Source organism: Centroberyx gerrardi, chromosome 6 (genome assembly GCF_048128805.1).
Source record: "Centroberyx gerrardi isolate f3 chromosome 6, fCenGer3.hap1.cur.20231027, whole genome shotgun sequence".
NCBI classification, from domain to species: domain Eukaryota; kingdom Metazoa; phylum Chordata; class Actinopteri; order Beryciformes; family Berycidae; genus Centroberyx; species Centroberyx gerrardi.
Genome location: NC_136002.1, coordinates 34,156,406 through 34,175,317, shown reverse-complemented (window position 1 = coordinate 34,175,317; position 18,912 = coordinate 34,156,406). Strand labels below are relative to the sequence as shown.

Genomic DNA, 18,912 nt, shown 5'->3' with positions numbered 1-18,912 from the left:
TCAGTCACTAGTGATCGGTTCAGATACGTCGGTCACTAGTGATCGGTTCAGATACGTCGGTCACTAAACCGATCGGTTCAGATACGTCGGTCAATAGTGATCGGTTCAGATACGTCGGTCAATAGTGATCGGTTCAGATACGTCGGTCACTAGTGATCGGTTCAGATACGTCGGTCACTAGTGATCGGTTCAGATACGTCGGTCAATAGTGATCGGTTCAGATACGTCGGTCACTAGTGATCGGTTCAGATGCGTCGGTCACTAGTGATCGGTTCAGATACGTCGGTCACTAGTGATCGGTTCAGATACGTCGGTCACTAGTGATCGGTTCAGATACGTCGGTCACTAGTGATCGGTTCAGATGCGTCGGTCACTAGTGATCGGTTCAGATGCGTCGGTCAATAGCGAACGGTTCAGATACGTCGGTCACTAGTGATCGGTTCAGATGCGTCGGTCACTAGTGATCGGTTCAGATGCGTCGGTCACTAGTGATCGGTTCAGATACGTCGGTCACTAGTGATCGGTTCAGATACGTCGGTCACTAGTGATCGGTTCAGATACGTCGGTCACTAGTGATCGGTTCAGATGCGTCGGTCACTAGCGATCGGTTCAGATACGTCGGTCACTAGCGATCGGTTCAGATACGTCGGTCACTAGCGATCGGTTCAGATACGTCGGTCACTAGCGATCGGTTCAGATACGTCGGTCACTAGCGATCGGTTCAGATACGTCGGCCAATAGTGAACGGTTCAGATACGTCGGTCACTAGCGATCGGTTCAGATACGTCGGTCACTAGCGATCGGTTCAGATGCGTCCGTCACTAGCGATCGGTTCAGATACGTCGGTCAATAGTGAACGGTTCAGATACGTCGGTCAATAGCGATCGGTTCAGATACGTCGGCCACTAGTGATCGGTTCAGATCAACCCCCCCACACAGAAAATGGCTAACGAGGAGGAAATGTCAGGCTGAATAATGGAGTGGAACCAGATGATCAGGCTGTTTTTCCACTGAGCTGATCAGTGCTGACTCCCCTGCAGGCATGCTGACCTACAGAGGGACACTAGATGGCAGCACTGAGGGCATCACCAGCATCGAGTTCGACCCCACAGTACGTCGACACTTCACCGACACACCAGCAGCTCCCAGCAGTACAGTCAGCCAGCCAGCAGGGCGGCAGTGTTGAGACCATATGAGCCGACACGGAGGCTGGAAAACAAATCCAAGTGTTCAGTGTTTCCTCCAGTTTTCTTCTTGTCAGTGGAAAAGCCTCTGAAACTAAAACCACTGAAATACTCCACATTGATAATAATCATCACAATCATCATAATCCTAATCATATTGATAATCAAAGTATATTCCTGCATACTTGTGTCTCATTAGAGTCATTTCAGGTTAAGATCTTCCTATAGACAACATTGACCAATCGATTGTGCTAAATATCGACTCCAGATATCTGTATGATCCTGTTTGAAACGGTTTAAAACTGATAGTGTGTGTGTGTGTGTGTGTGTGTGTGTGTGTGTGTGTGTGTGTGTGTGTGTATTCCAGGGGATGAGGATTCTCGCTGCGTCGTACGACAAGTCGGCCTTGCTGTGGCGGCTGGATGACTCCGTTCCCAAGGTAACCGCAACAAATTCTCCCATCATACTCTGGGCTCAGAGACACACCTGAGTACTGTGTAGTACTGCAGTACACACTGATACACACCTGAGTACTGTGTAGTACTGCAGTACACACTGATACACACCTGAGTACTGTGTAGTACTGCAGTACACACTGATACACACCTGAGTACTGTGTAGTACTGCAGTACACACTGATACACATAGTACAGCAGACTGTACACATCAGTCTGTATATAGACTCTGTACATGTCAGTCTTCATATAGACTCTATGCATCTATTGTACAGTGAGTTCCACTCCATATTAATGTCTTGTCTCTCTCTCCCTGCCTGTCTGTCTCTCCCTGCCTGTCTGTCTCTCTCTCTCCCTGCCTGTCTGTCTCTCCCTGCCTGTCTGTCTCTCTCTCTCCCTGCCTGTCTGTCTCTCCCTGCCTGTCTGTCTCTCTCCCTGTCTGTCTCTCCCTGCTCTCTCTCTCTCCCTGCCCATCTGTCTCTCTCCCTGTCTGTCTCTCCCTGCCTGTCTGTCTCTCCCTGCCTGTCTGTCTCTCTCCCTGCCTGTCTGTCTCTCCCTGCCTGTCTGTCTCTCCCTGCCTGTCTGTCTCTCCCTGCCTGTCTGTCTCTCCCTGCCTGTCTAGCTGACTCTGACGGGTCACAGCAGGAAGGTGACAGCAGCTCGGTTCAGCAGCAGTGTGAGACAGGTGGTGACAGGCAGCGCAGACGGGACTGTCCGGCTGTGGGACCTGCAGCGAGCAGCCTGTAAGCTACTGACTGTTCACTGTTCACCGACTGTTTACTGCTAACTGACTGCTTACTGACTGTTTATGACGGTTTACTGTTTACTGACTGTTTACTGACTGTTTACTGACGGTTTACTGTTCACCGACTGTTTACTGCTAACTGACTGCTTACTGACTGTTTATGACGGTTTACTGTTTACTGACTGTTTACTGACTGTTTATTGACGGTTTACTGTTCACCGACTGTTTACTGCTAACTGACTGCTTACTGACTGTTTGCTGACGGTTTACTGTTCACCGACTGTTTACTGCTAACTGACTGCTTACTGACTGTTTATGATGGTTTACTGTTTACTGACTGTTTACTGACAGTTCACTGACTGTTTACTGACAGTTCACCGACTGTTTACTGATGGTTTACTGTTTACTGACTGTTTGTTTACTGACTATTTACTGATTGTTTACTGCTAACTGACTGCTTACTGACTGTTTATGATGGTTTACTGTTTACTGACTGTTTACTGACAGTTCACCGACTGTTTACTGCTAACTGACTGTTTACTGACGTTTACTGTTTACTGACTGTTTATTGTTTGCTGACTGTTTACTGATTGTTTACTGCTAACTGACTGCTTACTGACTGTTTATGATGGTTTACTGCTAACTGACTGCTTACTGACTGTTTATGATGGTTTACTGTTTACTGACTGTTTATTGTTTACTGACTGTTTACTGACTGTTTACTGCTAACTGACTGCTTACTGACTGTTTACTGACTGTTTACTGCTAACTGACTGCTTACTGACTGTTTACTGACGGTTTACTGTTTACTGACTGTTTATTATTTACTGACTGTTTACTAGTTACTGACTGTTTACTGACTGACTGTTTACTGGTTCCTGACTGACTAAACAGTCCAACTGCATATTTAAGGTGGACTGCCCGTCTGTCTGTCTCCCTGGACTGTGCAGGCAGGTGGACTTGTCCGCAGGCTGTATTTAAGGTGGACTTGTCCGCAGGCTGTATTTAAGGTGGACTTGTCCGCAGGCTGTATTTAAGGTGGACTTGTCCGCAGGCTGTATTTAAGGTGGACTTGTCCGCAGGCTGTATTTAAGGTGGAGTTGTCCGCAGGCTGTATTTAAGGTAGACTTGTCCGCAGGCTGTATTTAAGGTGGACTTGTCCGCAGGCTGTATTTAAGGTGGACTTGTCCGCAGGCTGTATTTAAGGTGGACTTGTCCGCAGGCTGTATTTAAGGTAGACTTGTCCGCAGGCTGTATTTAAGGTGGACTTGTCCACAGACTGTATTTAAGGTGGACTTGTCCGCAGGCTGTATTTAAGGTGGACTTGTCCGCAGGCTGTATTTAAGGTGGACTTGTCCGCAGGCGTCCATGTGGTGGAGGTGATGTCGTACTGCAGCGACCTCGTCTGCTCTGAAAGCTGCATCATCAGCGGACATTATGACTGTAAGATCCGTCTGTGGGACGCCAGGTAACACCGAGAATCCTTCCTTCCTTCCTTCCTTCCTTCCTTCCTTCCGTCCTTCCGTCCTTCCTTCCTTCCTTCCTTCCTTCCTTCCTTCCAGTCTCCTGTTGTTCCACTGAAGCAGTTGGGGATTCAGTTGCTCCATGGTTCCTCAGCGGTGGTGGTTTAGGAAGGGAGAGTCTTATTCATGGACTTCCCCAGTCCCCCTAGTCCTCCAGTCCCCCCAGTCCCCCAGTCTTCCTAGTCCTCCCAGTCCTCCTCCAGCCCTCCAAGTCCTCCAATCCTCCTCTACTCCCCCAGTCCCCCAGTCCTCCATCCTCCTCCAGTCCTCCAAGTCCTCCAGTCTGCCCAGTCCTCCTCCAGTCACCCAGTCCTTCCAGTCCTCCTCTAGTCCTCCGTCCTCCTCCAGCCCTCCAAGTCCTCCAATCCTCCTCTACTCCCCCAGTCCCCCAGTCCTCCTCCAGTCCTCCATCCTCCTCCAGTCCTCCAAGTCCTCCAGTCCGCCCAGTCCTCCTCCAGTCACCCAGTCCTTCCAGTCCTCCTCTAATCCTCCGTCCTCCTCCAGTCCTCCAGTCCCCTCCTGCTGACACCAAATATTATTAAAATGACTTGATTCAATGATTTCTATTACTCTCTGTAGCTAGCATCCATGCCACACTGTTGCAGAACCGTAACCATAGCAACATCTGTAGCTAGCATCCATGGTTTCACTGTAGCAGAACTGTAACCATAGAAGCGATAACAAATCCAGTTAGAGTAATCTGACAGACAGCGACCAACAGAGCGACCGACAGAGCGACCCGCGATCCGCAGAGCAACCCGCATCTGCAGAGCGACCTGCAGAGCGACCCGTGACCCGCAGAGCGACCTGCGATCCACAGAGCGACCCGTGACCCGCAGAGTGACCCGCATCCGCAGAGCGACCCGCGACCTGCAGAGCGACCCGCGACCCGCAGAGCAACCCGCATCCGCAGAGCGACCTGCAGAGCGACCCGTGACCCGCAGAGCGACCTGCGATCCACAGAGCGACCCGTGACCCGCAGAGTGACCCGCATCCGCAGAGCGACCCGCGACCTGCAGAGCGACCCGCGACCCGCAGAGCAACCCGCATCCGCAGAGCGACCCGTGACCCGCAGAGTGACCCGCATCCGCAGAGCGACCCGCGATCCACAGAGCGACCCGCATCCGCAGAGCGACCCGTGACCCGCAGAGCGACCCGCAGAGCGACCTGTAGAGCGACCCGCAGAGTGACCTGTAGAGCGACCCGCAGAGCGACCTGTAGAGCGACCCGCAGAGCGACCCGCAGAGCCGCTGCTGTCGCAGGCTAAAACTCCATGTTTTCCATGTTTCTCGGTTAGCTGAGTGTTTGTCTGCAGTAACGTCTTTCTGCCACAAGGTGGAGCCGCTTCATCTGATTAGACGTCAGCAGAGTGGAGACTTGTTGACTGCAGAGATGTGATCAGCGCTCTGTTACTCAGAAACAATACATACTTCATCTGTCAGTTTATTTTACATTTTGTCAGTTTTGTAAAGTGCTACACAAATAAAGTCAATAATATGAATAATAATTATGCATATTATGTTATTGTGATTAAGCACAGTAGGAAATTCTCCTTTCCAAATGAGATATCTACCGTTTGAAAAAGGCTGCTGGCTAGAAAATGTAATTATGTGGAAAATCATATTGATGCAGTTTATTTTAGTTTAGTTCTGCCATCATCTGCTGTTCTCCAGCAGAGTGTCTGTCCTGCTGACTGATGGCTGTAATTTAGCCATGTGACACCTCTCATTCATCCCCCGGCCGTCGCCACGACGACTCCCGGTCTCCTTCTGTTACCTAGCAACAAGTCAGCCCACATAATAAGCTCCCTCCCCTTCCTCCCCCTCCACCTCCTCCTCCTCCTCCTTCCTCCTCCTCCTCCTGTTGTGAAACATGGCGCTCTGCCTCCTTCACCCTCTGCTGTCAGATCATTTCACCTCATTACAGTCCAGCCTGGCTTTTAATTTTCTAAAACCTTCATCAGGCAGCAGGTGGAGCGATCTGCCTTTTCATTTATCTAGAAAATTCTTTGAACTCGCTGAATTGTGTTGAAGTGAAATGGATTTTTTTTTCATTTGTTTGAAAAAGAGATTTAAAGAGCGGAGCTGAGTGTTTCCTGCTTTAATCCTAACAGGCTTCATCACATTTATTTTATTTATTCTTTTTAGTATTCATTCACTTTATTTAGCTTTTTTTTTTTACCCCTTATTAGTTAAAGTTCAGCTTTAAGTGTATTATAACGCACCATGGCATAAAAAGAGTGTGTGTGTGTGTGTGTGTGTGTGTGTCAGGGTGTCTGGCTGTGTGCAGGAGCTGCCGGCTCAGGGGAAGGTGACGTCGTTGGACATCAGCCCCGACCATCGCCAGCTCCTCAGCTGTTGCCGTGACGACTGCCTCCAGCTGGTCGACCTGAGGAGGAGCAACGCCCGCATCTGCTTCAGGTAGAGGGGCGGGGCCTGACGGGCGGGGCCGGGCGCGGTGAGGTCGGGGGGGCGGGGCCGGGCGGGCGGGGCCTGGCGGGCGGCGCCGCTCTGTCTCACACTGTCAGAGTTCTGCTGTCTGCCTGAGCCGGTCTTTGTCGTCAGAAAGCCACAGATGCAGAACGGCGTTCGTCTCGCCTCACAGGCTTCAGAGGTTCAGAGAAGACAGGAGGAGACATCAGCTGTTATCACTCAGCCTGGAGCTGGGTGACGTATCGTATAATATTGATATCGTGATATGAGGCTAGATATCGTCTGGATTTTGGTTATCGTAATATTGTGAAATGACTTAAATGCCACTTCTTCCTGGTCTTAAAGGCGTTACAGTAAAGTGATCCAGGTTTCTGAACTTATCACCCGCTCATCATATCCACATTACTCATTACTAATGATCATTACTAATTTAAAAAATATTCTTGTGTGTAAATATCTTATCAAAGCACCAATACTCGTTCCCCCAAAATATCATCACATCATCGATATCGAGGTATCCTAGGTAACCTCAGTTCTGTTGGAGCCTCAGTTCTGTTGGAACCTCAGTTGTGTTGGAACCTCAGTTCTGTTGGAGCCTCAGTTCTGTTGGAGCCTCAGTTCTGTTGGAGCCACTGTTCTGTTGGAGCCTCAGTTCTGTTGGAGCCTCAGTTCTGTTGGAACCTCAGTTCTGTTGGAACCTCAGTTCTGTTGGAACCTCAGTTCTGTTGGAGCCTCAGTTCTGTTGGAGCCTCAGTTCTGTTGGAGCCACAGTTCTGTTGGAACCTCAGTTCTGTTGGAGCCACTGTTCTGTTGGAGCCTCAGTTCTGTTGGAGCCTCAGTTCTGTTGGAACCTCAGTTCTGTTGGAACCTCAGTTCTGTTGGAACCTCAGTTCTGTTGGAACCTCAGTTCTGTTGGAGCCTCAGTTCTGTTGGAGCCACAGTTCTGTTGGAACCTCAGTTCTGTTGGAGCCACTGTTCTGTTGGAGCCTCAGTTCTGTTGGAGCCTCAGTTCTGTTGGAACCTCAGTTCTGTTGGAACCTCAGTTCTGTTGGAGCCACAGTTGTGTTTGAGCCTCAGTTGTGTTGGAGCCTCAGTTCTGTTGGAGCCTCAGTTCTGTTGGAACCTCAGTTGTGTTGGAGCCTCGGTTCTGTTGGAACCTCAGTTCTGTTGGAACCTCAGTTCTGTTGGAACCTCAGTTGTGTTGGAGCCACAGTTCTGTTGGAGCCTCAGTTCTGTTGGAGCCTCAGTTCTGTTGGAACCTCAGTTGTGTTGGAGCCTCAGTTCTGTTGGAACCTCAGTTCTGTTGGAGCCACAGTTGTGTTGGAGCCTCAGTTCTGTTGGAGCCACAGTTGTGTTGGAGCCTCAGTTCTGTTGGAGCCTCAGTTCTGTTGGAACCTCAGTTCTGTTGGAGCCACAGTTGTGTTGGAGCCTCAGTTCTGTTGGAGCCACAGTTGTGTTGGAGCCTCAGTTCTGTTGGAGCCTCAGTTCTGTTGGAACCTCAGTTCTGTTGGAGCCACTGTTCTGTTGGAACCTCAGTTGTGTTGGAACCTCAGTTCTGTTGGAACCACTGTTCTGTTGGAACCTCAGTTCTGTTGGAGCCACTGTTCTGTTGGAACCTCAGTTGTGTTGGAACCTCAGTTCTGTTGGAGCCACTGTTCTGTTGGAACCTCAGTTCTGTTGGAACCTCAGTTCTGTTGGAGCCACTGTTCTGTTGGAACCTCAGTTGTGTTGGAACCTCAGTTCTGTTGGAACCTCAGTTCTGTTGGAGCCACAGTTGTGTTGGAGCCACAGTTGTGTTGGAACCTCAGTTGTGTTGGAACCTCAGTTCTGTTGGAACCTCAGTTCTGTTGGAACCTCAGTTGTGTTGGAGCCTCAGTTCTGTTGGAACCCCAGTTCTGTTGGAACCTCAGTTGTGTTGGAGCCTCAGTTCTGTTGGAACCTCAGTTGTGTTGGAACCTCAGTTCTGTTGGAGCCACAGTTGTGTTGGAGCCACAGTTGTGTTGGAACCTCAGTTATGTTGGAACCTCAGTTGTGTTGGAGCCACAGTTGTGTTGGAGCCTCAGTTCTGTTGGAGCCACTGTTGTGTTGGAGCCTCAGTTCTGTTGGAGCCACTGTTGTGTTGGAGCCTCAGTTCTGTTGGAGCCACTGTTCTGTTGGAGCCTCAGTTCTGTTGGAGCCTCAGTTCTGTTGGAGCCTCAGTTCTGTTGGAACCTCAGTTCTGTTGGAGCCTCAGTTCTGTTGGAGCCTCAGTTCTGTTGGAGCCTCAGTTCTGTTGGAACCTCAGTTCTGTTGGAACCTCAGTTCTGTTGGAGCCACAGTTCTGTTGGAACCTCAGTTCTGTTGGAGCCACTGTTCTGTTGGAGCCTCAGTTCTGTTGGAACCTCAGTTCTGTTGGAACCTCAGTTCTGTTGGAGCCTCAGTTCTGTTGGAGCCTCAGTTCTGTTGGAACCTCAGTTCTGTTGGAACCTCAGTTCTGTTGGAGCCTCAGTTCTGTTGGAACCTCAGTTCTGTTGGAGCCACAGTTGTGTTTGAGCCTCAGTTGTGTTGGAGCCTCGGTTCTGTTGGAGCCTCGGTTCTGTTGGAACCTCAGTTGTGTTGGAGCCTCGGTTCTGTTGGAACCTCAGTTCTGTTGGAACCTCAGTTCTGTTGGAACCTCAGTTGTGTTGGAGCCACAGTTCTGTTGGAGCCTCAGTTCTGTTGGAGCCTCAGTTCTGTTGGAACCTCAGTTGTGTTGGAGCCTCAGTTCTGTTGGAACCTCAGTTCTGTTGGAGCCACAGTTGTGTTGGAGCCTCAGTTCTGTTGGAGCCACAGTTGTGTTGGAGCCTCAGTTCTGTTGGAGCCTCAGTTCTGTTGGAACCTCAGTTCTGTTGGAGCCACAGTTGTGTTGGAGCCTCAGTTCTGTTGGAGCCACAGTTGTGTTGGAGCCTCAGTTCTGTTGGAGCCTCAGTTCTGTTGGAACCTCAGTTCTGTTGGAGCCACTGTTCTGTTGGAACCTCAGTTGTGTTGGAACCTCAGTTCTGTTGGAACCACTGTTCTGTTGGAACCTCAGTTCTGTTGGAGCCACTGTTCTGTTGGAACCTCAGTTGTGTTGGAACCTCAGTTCTGTTGGAGCCACTGTTCTGTTGGAACCTCAGTTCTGTTGGAACCTCAGTTCTGTTGGAGCCACAGTTGTGTTGGAGCCACAGTTGTGTTGGAACCTCAGTTGTGTTGGAACCTCAGTTCTGTTGGAACCTCAGTTCTGTTGGAACCTCAGTTGTGTTGGAGCCTCAGTTCTGTTGGAACCCCAGTTCTGTTGGAACCTCAGTTGTGTTGGAGCCTCAGTTCTGTTGGAACCTCAGTTGTGTTGGAACCTCAGTTCTGTTGGAGCCACAGTTGTGTTGGAGCCACAGTTGTGTTGGAACCTCAGTTATGTTGGAACCTCAGTTGTGTTGGAGCCACAGTTGTGTTGGAGCCTCAGTTCTGTTGGAGCCACTGTTGTGTTGGAGCCTCAGTTCTGTTGGAGCCACTGTTGTGTTGGAGCCTCAGTTCTGTTGGAACCTCAGTTGTGTTGGAACCTCAGTTCTGTTGGAGCCACAGTTCTGTTGGAACCTCAGTTCTGTTGGAGCCTCAGTTCTGTTGGAACCTCAGTTCTGTTGGAGCCTCAGTTCTGTTGGAGCCACTGTTGTGTTGGAGCCTCAGTTCTGTTGGAGCCACAGTTGTGTTGGAACCTCAGTTGTGTTGGAACCTCAGTTCTGTTGGAACCTCAGTTGTGTTGGAACCTCAGTTCTGTTGGAACCTCAGTTCTGTTGGAACCTCAGTTCTGTTGGAGCCGGACTCAGAGGGAACGCGCAGGAGAACCAGTCTGAAAACAGATTTCACATCACCAGCTGAACCTGATTCAGACTGAAAACCTCCTCAGATGTTAAACCTGCCTCCTGCAGTTCTATTATTCCATATTTTCACACTACCTTTATTTTAATAGTGATTTTATTATATCATATATTTTCCCTCCGATGCCATTTTGTTTGTTTGTTTACTTTCTACAACAGTTCTTTAGGCCAAATAGTCAAACGCCTTTTTAAAATCAATAAAACTGGCAAATATTTTCCTGTTTTGTTCATTTTGTTTCCTCTCTCTCTCTCTCTCTCTCTGTCTGTCTCGCTCTCTCGCTCTCTCGCTCTCTCTCTCTCTCTCTCTCTCTCTCTCTCTCTCTCTCTCTCTCTCTCTCAGATCAGAGGGATTTAAATGTGGCAGTGACAGCACCAAGGCTGTATTCAGGTGAGCTACATACACACACACACACACACACACTGACGCTACTGGGTTTAAACACACTAGTCCCAGTTCCAGTCCTAGTCCTGGTCCAAATCCCAGTCCCAATCCGAGTTCCGGTCCCAGACCTAATCCTAGTCCCTATCAAAATCTCAGTCACAGTCCTAGTCCTAATCCCAGTTCTTGTCCCAATCCCAGTCCCAATTCTAGTCCCAGTACCAGTCCTAGTCCTAGTCTCAGTCCTAGTTTCGATCTTAGTCATAGCCCCAATCCTAGTCCAAATCCCAGTCCTAATCCCAGTTCCAGTCCCAGACCTAGTCCTAGTCTTTCTCTAGGCTACAGACTGTATACTATATACGTATATACGTATTCTACTTATACTGTATATTTATACTACACATACTATGTACTATACAGTACACACAGATACTGTTTGGGGAGGGGGGGGTTCTGATTGGTCGAAGGGTGAGTGCATTGTGTTTACAGCTGCCTTGTTTATGTTTTTGTTGTCGTCGTTGTTGTTGTCACTGGCTCCGCCCCCTGTGGTGGGACAGAAACAGCTGGTCAGGTGAGGGGCGTGCGACCTTGAGAGAGAGAGAGAGAGAGAGATAAAAGAGAGTGTGAAGAAGAAAGGGAGGGATAAAAATAGTGGAAGATGGAGGGAAGGAAAGAGGGAGATCTGATGCTGCGTGATACATTTTTTGCTGTTTCCATGACAACAGCAGGACCAGAATGCTTTGTGTTTGTCTGTGCTTCTCTCTCTATCTCTCTCCCTCTCCCTCTCCCTCTCCCTCTCTCTCTCTCTCTCCCCCTCCCTCCCTCTCTCTCTCTCTCTCTCTCTCTCTCTCTCTCTCCCCCCTCCGCCCCCCCCCCCTCTCTCTCTCTCTCTCTCTCTCTCCCCCTCTCTCTCTCTCTCTAAGCCTAAGGAGGGAGGGAGAGAGAGAGAGAGGTGAAATGAATGAACTACAGATTTATCTGGAGTGATAGACAGACAGATTGGAGGGTTCCTCCAGCGTTCTGTGGTTAGGACAGTGGTTCTATATAGAACCATAATGACTGAAAGAACCATCTGATAGTTCAAATAAAACAAACTGGTAAATCAGAATAAAGAAGTGTGGTTCTTAAAAACTTCTTTAATTCTGCTGGTTTGGAACATTTCATTCATTGTTAAAGGTTTTTTACAGCACCATAAAGGGTTTTGCTGTGGCACAAGCCTGAAGAACCATTTTGTGGTGCTCTATAGAACCCTATATGTTTAAGAGTGTAGTTCTGTGTCAATCAACTAATGAACCGATCCCTCTGCAGTCCAGACGGCTGCTTCCTGGCGGCCGGATCGGCGGACGGAGCGGTCTACATCTGGAACGTTGCCAAAGCCAACCTGGAGACCCGCCTAGCGGACAAGCACAGGTACCAGGCTAGGAAATCAGTCTGTCAGTCTGATCACATCAATCAATCAATTAATCAATCAATTAATCAATCGATCTCTCTCCCCCCCCCCCCCTCAGTTCGTCCATCAGTGCGGTGGCCTGGTCTCTGTCGGGGGAGTATGTGGTCAGTGTGGACAAGAGCAGGCGGGCCGTCCTGTGGCGTGACATCTGAAAGAGCCAATCCTGGAGCACCGATGAGATCAGCGAGGACCGGTTGGTGTCTGGGAGTCACGTTGTTATGGCAACCCACGCCTCCCTGACCACATAGGCTGATCTGAGGACATTAACTATCAATTTTCAGGGTGTTTGTTGAGTGATGTCAGACAGGAAATCTGCCCTCTTGGTGCATTTAAACCCATTCTTAATCTAATTGAAAATGGTCGTTCAGACGTTTAGCTTACTGAAGAACACGCTGGTTAGTTCAACAAGGGAAACCCCTCCCATCACTACCGTCTGCATTTACATTCGGGTCATTTGGCTGACGCTCTTATCCAGAAGCAATGCAAGAGTAGAATAAGCTTCAGTTGCATCATATATATACATCACCAACATTAGGAAGGGAAAACTACAGCCTGCAGTTCAGTTCTCACAGGAAAACCTTCCCCATAACATTTATGTAATGTAATATTCCAGAACGGACCTTTATGGAAATGTCAGCTAAAACTAAAAACGGCCCGGCACAAGGTGGAATCAGTCGGATGCTGAGCCGCTGAGACGGATGGACGGAGTTTTCTGCCAGGGATTGGAACTCGTGTCTTTGATGTGCGGGTCAGTAGGACTGTCGTCTTCTCTAAAAGTCTTTTCAGGTAACAAACACTCCTAACAGGCTGAGTCGTTCCTCCACAGGCTCTGCAGCCTCAGGGATCTGGACAGACCACGCCCATTATGGCAGGGCTCAAGAGAATTCAAATTGTATGTAATTATATTATGTATATCTATTAGTCATTTCTAATGAGTCTTAATTCCAGTTAACATATCCATGATGTAATTCTGACTAGTTTTTCTGATCTATAATGGTAAGGTGTCTATGATGGCTAGCATGGAGCTACTATCACTCAACATAGTGTATGCTAAAGTGTTAGCATGGAGCTACTATCACTCAACATAGCATATGCTAAAGTGTTAGCATGGAGCTACTGTCACTCAACATTTGTGTATGCTAAAGTGTTAGCATGAAGCACCGGAGCCAACGATCTACTGGGACACATGGATGATTTTGGTGTCTGTGTTCTCATCACTTCTCATCAAGTTGACAAAAGGGAGGTTGACCAACGTAAAGTTGACCAATGGGACAATCTACCAAAACTTCAAAGCTGCACCAGTCCCATACACGTACATACAGCTTGGTGGTCGGTGTCAGCGCGGCACCAAACCAACTCTTCCACCGAGTCTGGCGACGTAATTTAAGCATCAACCGATGGATCTGATCTGATCCGTCAGTCGTCCAGAACAGTACAGACTGAGACCGTCAGTTTGGCTCACTGGACTAAACCGAACCAGATCTGATCCATGTTCCTCCAGTAGAGAGATCTACCCTCCTGTGAGGGGGAGAAGAAAAGGGAAGTTGCTTTGATTTGCTTTGATTTCTGTCTTGTTAAACCAGACTCTTGGTAATGCACTTTAGTTCTGTGGAACTTCTCTCATGCTGGTGTGGGTACTACTGTCCAGCCAGACCACTGGCCTTTTAAAGGACCGTTTGAATTTCAGTCTGTTGGGTTTCTTCACCAGACTTTGTCACAGTGTGGGGAAAGGGATTCTGCTCTCAGCTTGTCGGCTTTCCTGTTACGAAGGACAGCTGTAGAAACTTACAAAGAAAGGGAAAAATAAGGGTAAAAGTCACAATTTCAACAATTTCAAGGTGTTCCTGTCCATAAAGGGACGGAGCAGCTGTTGCCTATCCTGCAGCTCTGGAGGGAGAATCTGCTCTCTCCGTTGTCACTGAGGGAAATGTCGTGCTTCTTTGCTCTCTGCGGTGGATTTGCATTTAAAAGGCGGCTGGATTAAGCCTCTGTTTGCCTTCTCAGCTTTGAAGAGTGGAGTCAGTGGGATCAAAGGGAAGAGTTTGGTTGGAGGCCTACAGCACCATGGCCTGTACATCTCTCATGTCATCCATGACTGCTGGTCTGTAGATAGTGGATACTGCTGCCTTGATAGTTTTCTGACCCTGTTTACTGCAGTGTCAGTTTCACATCAAAATGAAACAAGACAAGGAACAAAGCATTCTCTTCCAAAACACCATCTATCCACTTTCATCAACCTCTCTAAGATCTAGAGGATCCAGTCTGTACAAGTGTTATCATTTTGTTAACTAACGGGTAGGAAGTTATCTAATATCCTTTTAAAAAGTACCATGATTGGTTTTAATTTTGTGCCATCAATCATCTTGTAAGAGTAAGTGTGGTTCTCTCCATGTGCTGGAGAGCTGCAGTCTCTGCCACACTAACGAATGAATGAACTGAACTGACAGAAGCAGTCAATTAACCACTTGTGTTTTATAAATGAAAAAACAGCAACATTTAAATGAGAAATAGTCGGCAGAATCTCCATGGCTTCATGTTTTAGAAAATGTCCTCTGGTTTACCGAACACTATCTTATGGAGGTTTTTTTTATGGATATTTCAATAGATGGTTATACTGTTTGTCAACCATACTGACCCATTTATAGAATATTTTTATATTTGGAGTTCATTAGAGGTCAGGATGTATAGCAAGCCATTTTGAAGCAATGTGGAAAAGCAATTTTATTACCGGTTATGACCAACTTTATTTTTTTCTGATATTCTTATTAATTCTAGCCAGCTATGTTGTTATTGATTTGGTCCATGTGGCCAATCTCCTTCCCTACTGAAAGCAACATGTTTGCCTCCATGTTGCCCAGAAAACATGGCCTTAAGGAACTTAATAAGAGAATGTGTGTATATTGAATAAGGGAAGATATGGACAGAGTTCCTTTATAAAATATGTGTCAAAAATTCAAAGTAAGCTTAAGTTAGTCTTTTTTTTCTATTTTGACTGTTACCTTTTGATCAGAAGTCTCTATTGGCCTCCATGTTAAAACAATAAAACCAGCAAAAAGACAAACTTGAACCAAAACTGACGCTGTCGACTGCATATCTGCAAACGCTTCCATATCCAGTCTGAGTCAGTGGGAGTCAGTGGGAGTCAGTGGGAGTCAGTGGGAGTCAGTGGGAGTCAGTGGGAGTCAGTGGGAGTCAGTGGGTCACTGTGTCTGCACCAGTAGCATGATCCAGACGCTGCTTCTGCTCTTCTGATAGGGTCTTCTTTTATAATCTAATCTGTCAGCAGGTGGATTCAAATTGTTTTTAATATCTTTGTACTGTGTGGAACATGTCACTCTGTTACTTGAGCTAACGGATGTAATAAAACTCTTCATCTTAATTGCCAATAAATGCTCATTTCTAATAATCTGGCTTTTGGCCCTGGTCTGTTCTCAGCTGGTGCTGAGTAAAAACTTTGTTGATTTTGTTTTGCTTTTCTTTGTTTTCTTAGTTGAACCTCAAGTGTCCATTTATGTGTTAAGGGAATTTCATGACCCTTGAGTCCTTGAAACCTGTTATTGCCTGATTGTTGAATTTCAAAAATACATGAGTCAATACGTCAATGAGGACAATAAGTTCAGCAGACAGCGAGGTGCTGCAGGGTGTTTCATGCTGAGGTTGGTAATGAGGAAGCAGGAAGCAGCTGCTGCCTCCGACCTGCAGCTCTGTCTGACAGACGTCTGCTGACGGCGTCCAAGGTCTTGTCCAGGACCTCTGCCCGGTGTTCAAGGTCTTGTCCAGGACCTCTGCCTGGCGTTCAACGCCTTGTCCAGGACCTCTGCCCGGCGTTCAAGGTCTTGTCCAGGACCTCTGCCCGGCGTTCAAGGCCTTGTCCAGGACCTCTGCCCGGCGTTCAAGGTCTTGTCCAGGATCTCTGCCCGGCGTTCAAGGCCTTGTCCAGGACCTCTGCCCGGCGTTCAAGGCCTTGTCCAGGACCTCTGCCCGGCGTTCAAGGCCTTGTCCAGGACCTCTGCCCGGCGTCCAAGGCCTTGTCCAGGACCTCTGCCCGGCGTTCAAGGCCTTGTCCAGGACCTCTGCCCGGCGTTCAAGGCCTTGTCCAGGACCTCTGCCCGGCGTTCAAGGCCTTGTCCAGGACCTCTGCCCGGCGTTCAAGGCCTTGACCAGGATCTATGCTGACTGTCCTAGTCCCAGTCTGTACAGCAGTCCCATTTTGACCATGAATCCCATTTTGTCCAGCAGTCTTAGTCCCAGTTTGTCCAGCAGTCTCAGTCCCAGTTTGTCCAGCAATCCCAGTTTATCCATTAGTCCCAGTCCCATTTTGTCCATGAGTCCCATTTTGTCCAGCAGTGCCAGTCCCAGTTTGTCCAGCAGTCCCAGTCCCAGTTTGTCCATGAGTCACAGTTTGTCCATGAGTCACAGTTTGTCGAGCAGTCCAGTCCCATTTTGTCCAGCAGTCCCAGTTTGTCCAGCAGTCCCAGTCCCAGTTTGTCCATGAGTCCCAGTTTGTCCAGCAGTCACAATCCCAGTTTGTCCATGAGTCCCAGTTTATCCAGCAGTCCCAGTCCCAGTTTGTCCATGAGTCCCAGTTTGTCCAGCAGTCCCAGTCCCAGTTTGTCCATGAGTCCCAGTTTGTCCAGCAGTCCCAGTCCCAGTTTATCCATGAGTCCCAGTTTGTCAAGCAGTCCCAGTCCCAGTTTATCCAGCAGTCCCAGTTTGTCCATCAGACCCAGTCCCAGTTTGTCCATGAGTCCCAGTTTGTCAAGCAGCCCCAGTCCCAGTTTATCCAGCAGTCCCAGTTTGTCCAGCAGTCCCAGTCCCATTTTGTCCAGCAGTCCCAGTTTGTCCAGCAGTCCCAGTCCCAGTTTGTCCATGAGTCCCAGTTTGTCCATCAGACCCAGTCCCAGTTGGTCTGGCAGTCCCACTTTATCCAGTAGTCCCAGTTTATAAAACATTGTGTGCGCACAAAATCGGCCCGAAAAGTGCGTACGTAAGTGCCGTGAGCACATTTTGGAGACATGGAAACGCCCCACTACCAGCTTCGCGTCGCGTTGTCATCACGTGGCGTTCTCCTGCTCCACAGAGCGCGTTGAATTTTGAATGGAGCCACCAGAAAACAATCAATTCAACTTTATTTCAATGAGGGAGAATGCGTGCGTCAGCCATCGAGAATTGAACCTCGACAATATTTTAGCTTGGATGCAGCCATCGGACGCAACGTAACCTGAACGCAACGCGAGCAGCGGAGCATCTTTCACTGCAAGGAATCATTCCTTCAAAGGCTGACGGCTGATGGCTGCAGTGGAGCAGAGCCGTTAGATGGCAGAGTAGTGAAATGAAGCAGAAATAGCCTTTACACTGTTCATTTCCAGGCCTACTCCACATCAAATTAGAAAGCTCTTTAATAATAATGTTCCATGTCAGAAAACCATCTAGGCTATAACTAAATAGCATTTTTGTTGCTTTAGTTTGAAAGCCGATCGTTTGTCCAAAAAGCATCTACATTTCATTATAGGCTGATATGGTGTGAATTAGTCTGCGTTACAGTCTTTTAGCAGAGCCTCAATTTGTCATAATTAAATGTGACAAATGGTTATAAGGTTATAAAAATCATGTGATATGGTCTCGTGGAGCACGGGGCGCATTGGAGACTCCGGTGGCAGGCACACAGCCGTCCTCTTCAGCCTCCTCTTCACCACCGGCCGCACCCTCTGTCTGATCCCCCGAGTCAGAAAATGAGAATAAAGCACAAGACAGAAGAAGAACATGGTCCGGTGTTTTGTACCTGGCTGCAACTATTGGTCAGGAGTGAACAACTGCACTTCTTTCTACCGCTTTCCATTGTCTCAGTCGGTGAAGCAGCGGTGGATCCGACTCATTAGGTAAGTTTAAAGAGGAACTAAACCCCAAACCCAAATCTGTGGTGAAGCCTGACACCTAGTGGTGAAAAGTAGGGTACTGCACTGCTCATCTGCTATTGGCTAGTCTTGTGTAAAGTCCTGTTGCCCATTCAACAGCTGATGCTATGACATTGATATTGAGCAACGCTAGCTAGCTAATTAGCATAGAACATTAGCAACTGTTGCTGCAACTTTACATTTCACATTTATGTTTACCACACAGCTGTTTTGATAGATTTAAGGTCATGTGATGCTGAACATGGAACTGAAGTGTATTTTAAACATGTTAACAGTAATGCTGTGTCGTGTTTACAGAGCAGCTGCCGTGTTGACGTGACGTCAGATACCTGCAGCTCAGAGACACCGGGTTCAGAGTTTCATTCCAGATTTCAACTTGAACAGCCGTTCCAGCAGCAGCAGCATTACATCATCGTCCAGTGGCTCATCAGCAAGTTGAATGTTTGCAAGCAAACCATTGGTTTACAGGCCAAAATGGACCTGCGAATGGCACTCAAGCCTCATGTCAACAGCCTGTGTCAAGCTGCCCTTGAGCAAGGCACTGAAAGTGAAGAGGAGCTCAGTCAGTTCCCTCCAGGAGTGAAAACCATCTGCAGTCCAGAGGAGCCTCAGGACGCAGAGTCCAAACCCAGCTGCTGATGACAGACAGAGAGACGGAGAGACAGAGAGACAGACAGAGAGACGGAGAGACAGAGAGACAGACAGAGAGACAGAGAGACAGACAGAGAGACGGAGAGACAGACAGAGAGACAGACGGAGAGACAGACAGAGAGACAGAGAGATAGACAGACGGAGAGACAGACAGAGAGACAGACAGAGAGACAGACAGAGAGACAGAGAGATAGACAGACGGAGAGACAGACAGAGAGACAGACAGAGAGACAGACAGAGAGACAGACGGAGAGACAGACAGACAGACAGAGAGATAGACAGACGGAGAGACAGACAGAGAGACAGACA

General features: G+C 48.3%; 1 protein-coding gene across 3 annotated transcripts in view; it reads left to right on the top strand.

Annotated features, from left to right (window-relative positions):
- atg16l2 (ATG16 autophagy related 16-like 2 (S. cerevisiae)) overlaps nucleotides 1–15,441 on the top strand; it is a 42,646-nt gene extending 27,205 nt beyond the window's left edge. For 2 of the 3 annotated variants that reach the window (XM_078284088.1, XM_078284087.1), the window contains 8 exons: nucleotides 1,041–1,111; nucleotides 1,552–1,623; nucleotides 2,262–2,382; nucleotides 3,747–3,852; nucleotides 6,178–6,327; nucleotides 10,549–10,596; nucleotides 11,896–11,997; nucleotides 12,096–15,441. In XM_078284088.1, coding sequence (XP_078140214.1) covers nucleotides 1,041–1,111; nucleotides 1,552–1,623; nucleotides 2,262–2,382; nucleotides 3,747–3,852; nucleotides 6,178–6,327; nucleotides 10,549–10,596; nucleotides 11,896–11,997; nucleotides 12,096–12,189 — 764 coding nt within the window. In that variant the 3' untranslated portion in view covers nucleotides 12,190–15,441. Of the gene's footprint in view, nucleotides 1–1,040; nucleotides 1,112–1,551; nucleotides 1,624–2,261; nucleotides 2,383–3,746; nucleotides 3,853–6,177; nucleotides 6,328–10,548; nucleotides 10,597–11,895; nucleotides 11,998–12,095 lie in introns of those variants that run through there. The other variant, XM_078284089.1, reaches the window with a different exon arrangement.
- Nucleotides 15,442–18,912: the final 3,471 nt, after the last annotated feature.